The sequence below is a fragment of the Lampetra planeri genome, chromosome 4 (genome assembly GCF_965212315.1).
Source record: "Lampetra planeri chromosome 4, kcLamPlan1.2.h2, whole genome shotgun sequence".
In the NCBI taxonomy this organism is placed as follows: Eukaryota; Metazoa; Chordata; class Hyperoartia; order Petromyzontiformes; family Petromyzontidae; genus Lampetra; species Lampetra planeri.
Genome location: NC_136110.1, coordinates 24,253,747 through 24,266,123, shown reverse-complemented (window position 1 = coordinate 24,266,123; position 12,377 = coordinate 24,253,747). Strand labels below are relative to the sequence as shown.

Here is a 12,377-nt window from a genome sequence, read left to right as displayed (position 1 = left end):
ACTGTGTTACATTGGGGAAACTAAGCGACATGTCTCGGACCGTGTTCGTGAACACGTCTCGCCGAGCTTGACGTTTCTGCTCTGCGATCTGCCATTAACATACTTATCTCTCACATTAACATAGCCACCTCCGCGCGTTCATCGTGGAGGTAGCCCTCGTTTCTCACATTAACATGCTCATTTATCACATTAACATCACTAGCCCTGTCCACTTCGTTTATGACCCTTGGGCTACACCCATTTTAACCCTTTAAAACAGTCTGCCTCAGCAGCTTTCCCCTATCTTTTTTGCCTCCTGATGACGATCGCTTGTATTGTGATCGAAACGTCGTAGTTTTTTGTTATTTTTTGTTATTTTCTTTGAACCTATCTACGTGACAATACCGAAAGAGTCAAAGAATATGAATTCCTGCAGTCACGAAAGCTTTAAGTCAAGATTTGCACCACAGTGGTGGTGTCAACCTGTCTACTATGGGTTGCTGGTGGACACAATCGCTGCCCTCCATTGTAGGTGGGTAGCATTAGGCCTTCAGTACTCAAACTTAGTTTCTGCATTCTCTTCACAGATGGCATTGCATTGTATGGCTCAGGTCCAGTGAATGTAGCTTGATCTGCAATTCAATTTACTCTATGGGATGTCCCTTGTCCACTGGCAGTTTCTTCAAGTCAGTCAATGTTGTACCAGGCCAAGGTGGTAAACACACCAGGAGGGATATTTTGCTGCCACAGCAAATAATGCCTGATAGTCAGCTTTTGCTTGCACAGAGTGGTGTCAGTCTCTTCCATTTGAGAGTATGATACACTGACCAAGCCATTTTGTTCTGGCATGTTTATCAGTTCTACATTTCATGTCAGTGATTTCATAGCATATGACAGAATACTATGTTTTTTTCTGGCTTGTTTTTACCTCATGAAATGGCATACACTAATAACTGACCAAGGGAGCTGATAAGTCACTCGATTCCCTGAAGGGCATTTTTACAGTCCTTTGTTTTATCAGCATACGGGGCAAAGAACCCGATGACTTAGTCTGGAATTTTGGCTGTCTCTTGGTCCACTTTTGACATAGCGGGTAGCCACAACTCATATCTTTCGTCTTAATATCAGATCTATTCTGCATAGCTACCATGTTGATAGTGCCCACAAACAACAATATATCTCGGAAAAAGGTTCTCATCCACTTAAAATGCAATATCATGAAACACCAAAAACATGAGGGATCGAAAAGAGACGTCTGTCCATTTGGAAAGGTTATCACCTAATTAATTTGCTCATATCGACCATGCATAGCCATTGCTACCCCTAAAGAATTGTCTGCTCAGGTGCTACACGATATCTGGTTTGGCCCATGGACTAATATCTGAAATGCTGCCGGTGAATTATCGAAGCAAGCAGTCGTGTTACTACGTGGTGCATGGCTTGATATTGATGACCAGAGCTGCACTGTGGGCTATTCTTAATTGTCCATCGGTGTAGGAGATAGCTGCGTCGGCCCTGCCATGTTTGTTTACTGAGATAGATATCCTTTATTACATTACATTTTATATCAGTAAATGTTGGGACAGCATTTATACACAGTACCGTGTGTATACCAATGTGGTAGCCTATCCAAAAAACGCATTTGTATAGAGTAACAAACACATGTGCCTAATGAGAGCTCTCACATTTTGTATGTATGTTGAACTTTTTTCACACCATATGTAGCCAACTGTGCTTCAGCCCAGGCATATAAGAGTAACATAACTGCAACCAAGTCCACATGTGCACGTATAACGATAACAAATGCAACACTCATTGTGTGTCTTCTGTCTCTTTACAGCATTTGGCCACAATGAATGCTATGATCCTGGAGTCCCCACGAACGGCCGACGCTTTGGGGACAATTTCCTGCTGGGCAGCTCGGTGTCATTTGTCTGCGAAGAAGGTTTCATCAAAACGCAGGGCTTTGAGGAGATAACGTGCGTGACGCAAGGTGGAAGCGTCATCTGGAATGGGCAGATACCGACGTGCGAAGGTAACAGCAGCGGTTTAACCGTTTTGTGAACATGACAGTTTAATTACGGAGCTGCGGTGAAATAAAAAAGAAGTCTGCCATTACGGCAGTTGTTTTTATTTATTTGTAGTGAGTCCAACTGAGTTGCAGACGTTGTGCCTTTTAGAGGCAACACCTTTATTTGTAACACTGTAACACAAAGGGGTAACTGCCCCTTTACCAGATACAACCTAGGGTGGTGACCACCGAGCTAACTACGCTATACAGGGAAGTTACTGCAACGAAGGGTCGGACCCTCGCTCTGGTGTCCGACCACGTGGTCCCCCGTACAATGAGGCGCTTCCAGCTGAGACGTGGAACTTCCAGCTTGTAGAACGAAGAGACCCCGGTCCCTCTCAGGGACTCACCTAATATCCCTCTCCGGTCGGGGCCGCTCGGCCCTGCCCGCCTTCCCGAACATTCTCGTTCCCTCTCGATCCTTCTCAAGAGCTCTCTCCGGACACGTGATCACCCCCTAGCCCCCCCTCACCTGGGGCCCCCTGTATGGACATTCCGGATCACGTGTCTACGGGGTCAACCAGAGTGCCATTGCCCGGGACAACCATGTCCCTGGTCTGACACTCACCCTCCCCCTCGGGGGAGCCCCCACCACACGCTGTGCGTGGTGCCTGCACTATCCCAGTGCTCGCCAAGCCCTGCTAGGGGTGGTGTTACACACAGCCACCCACACGGTGCTGTCCATAATGTAGGAACATCGAACGGCACGATCCTTCCAGGCCGGCACCGTACAGTGACATCGCCGATGTCACTACATATTTACAATGTAACATAATTAATGTGGGTACCTGCATGACTTATTTACAAGTTAGTCATTATCAGAGTGGCTATAAAACATAAAAGTAACAATCCAAAAGCTGCATATGCCCCTGAAGTTTCATTTCGGGTCTAAGTAAATTTTTGCAAGTATATACCACATCCAGGGCGCCACGGTGGTGAGATGTTAACTACCTCGCCTGGTATGAAGGCGGTTGTGAGTTTGATCCCGACCCTGATGCCTGTATATTTGGAGTTTGCATTTTCTCCCCGTGGTCACGTATATTTTTTCTGGTTCCTCTGGTTTTTCCCGAAATATTTAGAAATATGCATTTAAAGGAATTTTGGCTGCTATAAATTTCCACGTGAAAAGCCACTTCCTTGAGTTTTAGTCTGTGGCCAGGTCACTTTCGAAAGAGCTATATAGCTCAGTGGGCCTTACCTGGTAAAATAAAAAGTTAAGTTTTGTTATTTTATCACCTAATTGTATGTAATGGTCACACGTGATTGTCTCTCTTCACTGGTTTGCAGAGGATATCATGCACCGACTGTGTGCAATGCTGCACTCGTTGCGAGCATTACAGAATAACTTATACATTATACTGGCAGTAGCAAGCCTGCTGTGAAAGTTCAGGAGATTGATAATGCTTGAGACTCGTGCAGTCAAACAATCAGAACCCTAGTAATGAACCAGGAATGATATTACGGATTTTAGAAGCAGCAGGCAGAACACACAGTGGACTGATGTGTGATTCCCACGCATTTTGAAAAATAAATGCTGTACATAACAGTCGTAAAAAACCTAAACTGAGTAAATTACTCCATGCTAAATGTAAATTACAGAATTAGATAAATAATGATTTATAATAGCGTGGAATTTGGGATCAGTAAATAATTTATTGTGAACAGTTTATGTTTCGGCATTGCAGGAATATATTACATTACAATATAAAACTACACATAATCCAATGATTAATAATTGCACATGTTTTTTTACTCCATTAATTTCAATGAACTAATCAATGCTTGCTACCATGTAAAAAAATGCAATACACTGATAATTTTGGTGTGGACCTATAATTGATCGCAACTGATTATAATTTGCCAAGTCATTGATAAAAGCAGCGACTCAAGGTCAATTCACGCATCCTTTTTTTGTGTCGTGACAAGCATTGCGTTTGTGTCTTTCCCTGCGAAGTTTTGTTTGGCATTTATGCCGATAAATATATGGTTATTTGTTTTTACCCACAGCACCCTGCGGAGGGCTTCTTTCTGCACCTGTTGGTAACATCCTCTCACCGGGATGGCCAGGCCAGTACAAAGATTCACTTAGCTGTGAGTGGTTGATTGAAGCGCAGCAGGGACATGCCATCAAAATAAAGTTCGTCAGGTACGCACGAGTTTGCATGTTAAAAGTGAGCGTTTTCCTTAGAGCGTATATTTTGAAATCTTCTCATAAGGGTTAATCACCCACATGTTAATATAATTTATTTTTTCTTTCCGAGTTATGTTCATTTTATTAATCAAGTTTTCACTGTTCGAATACATCTTGGTTGCCTCTCATATATATGAATAATATAGAGAAAATAGCATAACATGATGCATTGAAACCGTACACAAACAGATAGTTTTCTGACATTGAACAAAGGGAAATGAAATGAAGATGAATATGATCACTGTTATGGATGCTGTTGTGGTGTCATAGTTATCCCACTGGACTTGCATTCCTTCCGATATTAGGAAGCCACTGGAGCTATGCACTTTAAAATCTAGATTGAAAACTCATTTTGTTAGAACTGCGTTTTGTGTTAAGTTGTTCTTCCCCCACACCTCCAATTAGCACGGTTGGCTATGTACGGTGTGAAAGAAGTTCGACGTACAAACACGCATGACATTCAGATGTCACCGGTTTGATCTCCCAACGCGGCAGTTGGAACAATCCCCCCACCTTTGTCTACCCAGCAGTATAAATGGGTACACCCCAGTCGATGAGCAGGTAGTGTTTGGTGGCCTAAGTAGATAGATAATCCGACCTATTCCAAGATATCTGGCCAGCATAGAAGAGTAGGCCGGATACCTTCTAGAGCGGATTTCTAGAGCTGCTTCTGGTGGATGTTCTTCTGCCAGAAGTGGTGTGAGGAAGACATTGCAAGTGCTGCATCTTTACCTTTTTCTCAGTGTTGAAATATTGTGTATTGTTGACACGCGTGTCTGGGTTTAATGTGACTGATTTGCAGATTTCAGACCGAAGTAAATTATGACGTGCTTCAAATTCACGATGGCCGGACTGAAGGTTCTCCTGTTGTTGGCTCCTACCATGGAACCCAGGTTCCACAGTTTCTGCTCAGCAGTGGCAATGCCCTGCTGCTGATATTCACGACAGACAGCAGCCGCTCCAGCTTTGGCTTCCACATTCAGTATGAGAGTAAGTGATGTCATTGTTGCAATGTCTATCTGATCCAGCACTCGCCGATTTACTCCAGTCGCTTGCTCATTGGCAGTTAGTCATCTCCGTATCACTCGTCTATCGCTACTACCATGGTTTCTGTTCTCACAAACTGTTCTCCACTCATATTGAGGACTCTATTAGACTGACTATTTCATCTCATGCACGCCACAGGTTTAAACACGTCTTTCTGCTTCTTTCCTCACACTGCTCCACTTTGACATTTCCTCCCATCGTCTTTGGGGCACCGCGAGGGCGAAATGTTAACTACCTAACTTGGTATACAGGAGGTTGTGTGTTCGATCCCGACCCTGACACCTGTATATTTGGAGTTTGCATGTTCTCCATATGGTCGAGTGCATTTTTCTCCTAGTCCTCAGGTTTTTCCATCCACATTTAGAATCAATATGCGTTTAGAGTATTTGCCAGAGATACATTTCAAAGTGACAAGCCACCTGATTGGGCTATCATTTATGGCCAGGTCGCTTCTGAAAAACAACAACTATATAGCTTCGTGCGCCTTACCTGGTAAAATACAAAAAAAGTTTACGTTGTTTTCTCCCGAGTTCTCATGACCTTGCTCAATTCAATGAATACATTTTCTTATTGATTATATGTTTAATATTGCTGTCTGCTGTTGCCCACTTGATGCATTGGGCCTTTGAACCTATGCACAGAAATTGTGATATAAACAAAGAGGAAAACTCAAATACTGCAATTGAATTATTGTTGACATTCCAAAACAGAGAGCGTAGCATAATAAAACAATATTTAAGTGTGCTCATTGTTCTGGGTATGGGTGAAAGTGTATGATGACGTCTTGTTACTTCTCTGTGTTTTTTATTTGCGAAAAATATTAAAAGTTAACGCTCAAACATTGGCTGTTGTTCATCTTAACCCTTTCCCGTTCCGATGATGTATGTCATCGGAACGGAATTGGAAGTAAAATTCCATACAGGAGGGCGTGTGGCAATTAGGCGCTAGCTATCATAGAGTGCGGTCGTGTCACTACACTTCTCTGCGGTGAGTACAATATCTTTAAAAAACAGCGGCACTCAACCTCCCTAAATAAAATTCACGCTGAGCCGCTTGCATCTTCCGAGATTTAGCTGTGAAGAGGACCCACCATGCAACTTGCAGACGTTTCGGAATGGGAAAGGGCTTGTCATCAATCATTGAAACAATGGGCAGAAATTGCCATCACTAATAACAGCAGTAAGTTTTTTTCTTTCCCTGTAAGACTGTGGAATTCTCACAAAATACTTATCATTTGACTGGAATGCATTTCCTAATATATTATATAGTAATACGCCTGTTTACATCGGGGATGCATTCCTCAAATACGCAACAAATATCGTAACGACGTAAATCAAAGCAATTTTTCCCAATCACCAAAATACTGTACGTAAAAAATAAATTGTTCTTTATAGTACAGTACATTTCTGTATGTGTAACGCAAAGTAGGTCATGTACAGGGTAGGTGGAGGCAAAGGCCAAGGCGACAAATACAAGACTAGACGGATGCTGTCACAGACGTAAGTGTGGGGTTGGGGCGACGCAAATCCGGTAGCGGTGTTAATAATAACATGAGGACGTGTTTGTGAAATGACGTATAAGGGGGAGACATACCTTTAATCCATTATACCTTGAATATAGTTCTCACTTTACTGGCCATAAAGGGATGATGGGAGACTTGACCATAGCAGGTATATGGATACATCATATGTTCCCATTAGAAGATTGATTTTATAGTAAGTGAACTCTACCTTGGCCATTAGTTTTAATATCACATTTTACTAGTAATTAAAGTAAAACAATACATTAAATGATCACATTTCATGCAAATTATAGTCAATGCATTTTCTTAGACGTAGTTTGTTGATTTTTTTTCTTCGTTGAAAAGTTAAGAAAAACTCAAAATAATTCAATCTTTTTTAAAATAAAAGATACATTTTCTTCTGCAGTAATTTGTCATCTTGGAAGACATTTAAAGATAAGTCTGATAATGAACTTAATGGTCTTCATCACTAATTATGCATATGAGCAGTAACATTATGTCATATGCGTACTATGCAGTTTTTTTTATCAGCAGTACATTTCTGTATGATACTTGAAATGCACTTATTCATCTGACAAATGAGTCTTTTGAGAAAATGACTGATATTAGTTTAAAATATGTTCGTGCAGGTGGTTATGAATGTATTTATGGTTACTAAGAGTTACCTTGTTTTAGGAATGATAAAAATGTCATGCCACAACTAATGAGTAATTTTATCGCTGTACCGCATGCATGGCAGTAATTTGGACAGAATGCCCAAATCCGATCTAAAAGCCTCTTGTGTCACACGTTTATTAATTGACCTGAGGGCACGTCTATGCTAATAATACTACTACTACTGATTTTCCACTTTGAGGAAGGTGTAAAAGCTTTGTGTAATAATATAATCTCGAGTGTGATGCTCCATTCAGTTATTTCAAGACTGCTCACTGAATTTCAGCAGGTTCATGTCAGAAATTGTTTGCTCTCGCTTTAAGCCCAAAAGGAGAGATTACTTGGTTGCATGCACTGTTCCTTTTGTCTGACGTTTCGGTGTGCATGTAAGCATGCTGTAAGTAAGGGAGTATTACATTTTGAATGTGCCGTTGCTGTCTTGTTTGCCTGCAAGGTATCCCCGTGGACCGGCACTCTTGTCTAGATCCAGGGATCCCTGTAAATGGACAGCGTATGGGCAACGACTTTTCCATACAGGCCACCGTTACCTACAGCTGCCGGCCTGGCTATGCGCTCAGCCACACCAATCCATTGCGGTGCGAAGCAAACAGACGCTGGAACCACCCCCTTCCCGCCTGCGATGGTACGTTATGATACATTATTCATGAGCTTATTGACATATTTACTACGAGCCACTTGTTTGTACTTATTGTTGTTCTTGTCAGCCTGTAATTTTCCATGCTAGGCAATGGCTTCTCCCATGTTCTTCAACTCCTTCCATTACCTCGTCGCTTCTATCCAGTAGTGGCTTCCGAACTCTGTAATTTCAGCTCGCGGTCTCTTCCGCTGTCATCCTCCGCCGCATTTTTTTCCCCTTTCTCTCCTTATCCACTGTGTTGTAAAATTTGTCCATCTCTGGTCAGTTGCACCTCCCATTAGCAGCGTTGACTACGTATGGTGTGAAAGAAGTTCAACCTACATACATGCAATTTCTCTCATGACATGTCGTGCCCATGTTTGTTTCATGCCAATTGTCTTTGTTTTATAAACTTAGTGCCATACGCGATAAATGTGTAACTTATTTATGACATGTACAATTAAAATATAAGCCGTTAAGTTAATCTATTCTCATGTTCTTATGAAGGGAAAGTATTGCAGGTCTGCACATACCACAATGTATCTATCTAGTTATTTATTTATTATGCCAATTGCTGTTTTCACTTTCTCACGAATGCAATTGGATATTTTTCAAAAGCTGTTAACAAAATTTACGTAGCAGGTGTCCTAATGAGTGCTGTCTACTTCACAATGGACATTCAAGATCCCACAACATTTCTTAAAAATGAGTAGGCCCACATGTGCTGGCATTGCAGTCCAAAATTTGTCAAATTAGAAAAATTGTTGTCCTTGCAAATAACGTTAATGGGTTAAGCTACATAGCAACAATGCCACCGATTGTTAAACTACTGCAGATTATTATCATCTGTGAAAACATAGGTGCCTTCACAATCGCCTTTCGCTATAAAAATTGCACCAAAATACCGTATGTACTGAACGTCATGGCTTTTTTCTTTTGTAAAGTGATCTATTGTACTTATGCATTTGATTATTTTTGAAATAGGAGCCATTTAGGCACCTTCTTTATGATTCAGCGAGCAGACCACAGCTAGAGCCTATGTTGCTCAGGGTGATTCTCCTGGGTGACACGAGGTCATGCTTTTGTTTAACCCTAACCATGCTTCCCACCTCCTGCGCTCGCACCACACACTACGCCGCAGAGTGGGGATGCATGTCTAAATGTGGATGCACAAATATAATGCCCCATGACACGAAGCCGTTTAATAATTGTATGCCGTACGCACGTCCCCGTGTGCTTGCATAATATAGTGGATTTACCAAGTGCGAGATGCACGAGGCATTCCTCGTAATGAATTAAAAGCATACGTGTTACATTTTATAATACAAAAAAAGGGGAATGTCAGTGCATTATGCGCCCAATTCGTCTGTCATGCCCATGTCATTGCTCATGACATCCCTGGCAAGCTTTGATGGTTGTAGACAGCATTTCTTGAAAATGCTCAGGGACCAGAAAATATTACCCTGGCTTGTGGGTTAAATGGGCAAATGTCAAAGCCATGTTATACCCAAAATATTGGTCCCCTCAGCTTCATTCTGCTCATTCTTTTCTCTCTGTGGACGCTCGTGCTATACTGAGTCAACAGATGAATTCCCATACCCACTTAATAATGTCTGTCGGGAATCGCCACAGGGTACAATCAGGTGTAAATTCATTTTGACAGCATTTGCAAGAGTAAACCATGGTATAGTAGAGCCGAGCGATCCCTCCAGGAATCATTTTAAACTCCTCCACCCTGGATGTTGAATGCAGGAATCGTGATTATTCAATGGACGACTCCCTTTAATTTGAATGAGGATTCTAACACGGATTCTGCCATGGAAATCATATGGCAATGAGATGAGATTCTAATTTCATTCTATTATGGGTCTGGCTTAGCAGAGCATTGCTGATTCCAGCTGAGCAGAATGGAGATTTTCGGATGATTTTATGTTATTGGTATTTGCAAAGCCTGGGCTAGCTAGCACAACTTTTAATCAAATCGTTTCCAAAATAAACAGAGTTATAATTGCTTGTTCATGGATTTTAGTCAAGAATTATATCGAAAAATAATACAATTATGCTTGTGCATAATTATGCTTGCGCATAATTGTATTATTACAGATTAACACGGACAGTTTAAATGTGTATGTGGCTCACTGAAATATCATAAACCAATATGATGTATACTCTTAGGTTTTTTCGGTAAAGTCACGTAGGTAAAACATTTAATTAAAAATTAATAAAAGTAATAATAGAAATAAAATAAGGTAGTAAATCATGACGTTTCGGAGGCAACACAAGTCTCTGTCATCAGGTGGGACTGTCACAGCTAGATACAGTAAATCTAGCTAGATACAGTAAATCTAGCTGTGACGGCCCCACCTGATGGCGGATACTTGTGTTGCCTCCGAAATGTCGTGATTTATTATCTTATTTTACTTCTATTATTACTTTTAATTTTTTATTTAATTTTTTACCTACGTGACTTTACCGAAAAAACCTAAGAGTATGAATTCTTGCAGTCACTAAAGCTTCAAATCTAGAAATCAATATGATGTACACGTGGGGGAATAACATTTCTGCAGTGATTTCCCCCCCCCCCCTCGAAGTTGTGCGGATTAGTGCATTGTGGTTAGGAATTCTACATCCAAATCACCTATGGGGGACTACGTGGCTGTTTCATATTCTGATTAAATTATCATATGGGGAATGCAAACTAACGAATGCCAAGTTTTTTAATATCCACAACTGTCAGAAAATATATCCCATGTTATGGGTGCAGCGTCAAATGATTTTTTTTAAGAACGTATAATATATTTATAAATTGGGGTGGGAGATAGGGTTGAAAACTTGATTTTATTAACATGCATGTGAGTTCAGTTATCTAAAATATAATTGAGCAGCCCTACCCAACTGGCCTGGCATATTTTATTACAACAATAATAATACTAATTTATCCCTTTGTAAATTCACTGCTAGACAAAGGCCTCTCATACCATTTCAGTTAAGGGAGTTGTTTAATCACACTTCCCCGTGTTTGTCGTGACACAGGCTGATGAAGGGTGGGCCTAGGACAGGTTCACATATCACTTGCCACTGATGTTATCTATGGCTGGAAATCAAACTGAGGTCATTGGGTAAATAGCACAGTGCGCTAACCACTGTGCTACTCTCTGCCATGTTTAGCAAACTTTCATTTAAAAAAATTCCCATGATCACAAGTATGATGTGATACCTTCACTTTCATATCAAGATGGTGCAAGAATTTGGAACTGCAATGTACTGCACACAGTATATAGATTGGTACACTGTATGCATATAGTTGTAATGAATTATTAAGGAAAACACGATTACAATTGTGTGGTGTGATCTTTAGTTCGACCAAAGGATATCGATGTTGCTTAGTTGACAATACCAAGCCAACTGTTGCCAAATGTCGGGAACTTTCAGTAATGCATGAGCTGTCAAGTCTCTGATAAGTCCCCACTGGGTGCAAACTGGCAATGACAGAATGAGAGAGTTGACCAAGCTTTTTCTCACTCGTATCTCAGAGTCATGCGAATGAGCTGTGCCAGTTGAGATACTGTTCTAGTAGCTATAGGTTCCTAAGTGATCTATACCGAAACAGGAAAACGTGTTATGAGAAAAGTATGTATCGAGAGCTGCTCGTTCTTCTTTACCCATACTTCTTCGCTGTGGAATTCCCTACTTGCACATCTGCTGACACCACTGACCCTGCTGAAATTAAAAAAGTGTATTAAAACTGCCTGTCCTTTTCATCAATACTTCTTCTGACACCTCCAATGCATTCGTTGTTGAGGCTCTTCACTACGCGGAATTGATTTTCTTTAGGAATTTTTTTTTTTAATAACACGCAAGCTGCAGTGGTACACCTTTTGCTGGCTGCATATCTAAATGAATGACGAAGTGTCAATGGTGAACACCTGAACATATCTAAATTAAGTCTTTGTGCTCCATTTTAGATGTTGGTTATTTGAACTACATCTTTCATGACCGACAGCTGCTTGGATGAGACACAGCACAACCAGGAGTCATCCTTCAGCATCAAAGCATATTGTTCAAGACATTTCCAGAGATCAGATTTTATATACCAAACCAATCTCCAAACACATTCTATGTTCCTAAGTTAATTGAAAACATGTGTATACCTACATAAGCTTTTCTTTGTGGAGTGCAGGAATTAATAGTCAATGTAAAAATAACGTGTTTTCTCCTACATTTTCAAACCTACTTTTCCCTGCTATCATGTTGAACATTCTTAATATGTGTGTAT

At 40.9% G+C, this 12,377-nt stretch overlaps 1 protein-coding gene across 2 annotated transcripts in view; it reads left to right on the top strand.

Moving 5' to 3' along the window:
- CSMD3 (CUB and Sushi multiple domains 3) overlaps positions 1-12,377 on the top strand; it is a 446,157-nt gene that overhangs the window by 293,989 nt on the left and 139,791 nt on the right. For both annotated transcript variants that reach the window (XM_078593568.1, XM_078593567.1), the window contains 4 exons: positions 1,820-2,014; positions 4,058-4,196; positions 5,044-5,231; positions 7,919-8,107. In XM_078593568.1, the coding sequence (XP_078449694.1) occupies positions 1,820-2,014; positions 4,058-4,196; positions 5,044-5,231; positions 7,919-8,107 (711 nt within the window). The remainder of the gene's footprint in view (positions 1-1,819; positions 2,015-4,057; positions 4,197-5,043; positions 5,232-7,918; positions 8,108-12,377) is intronic.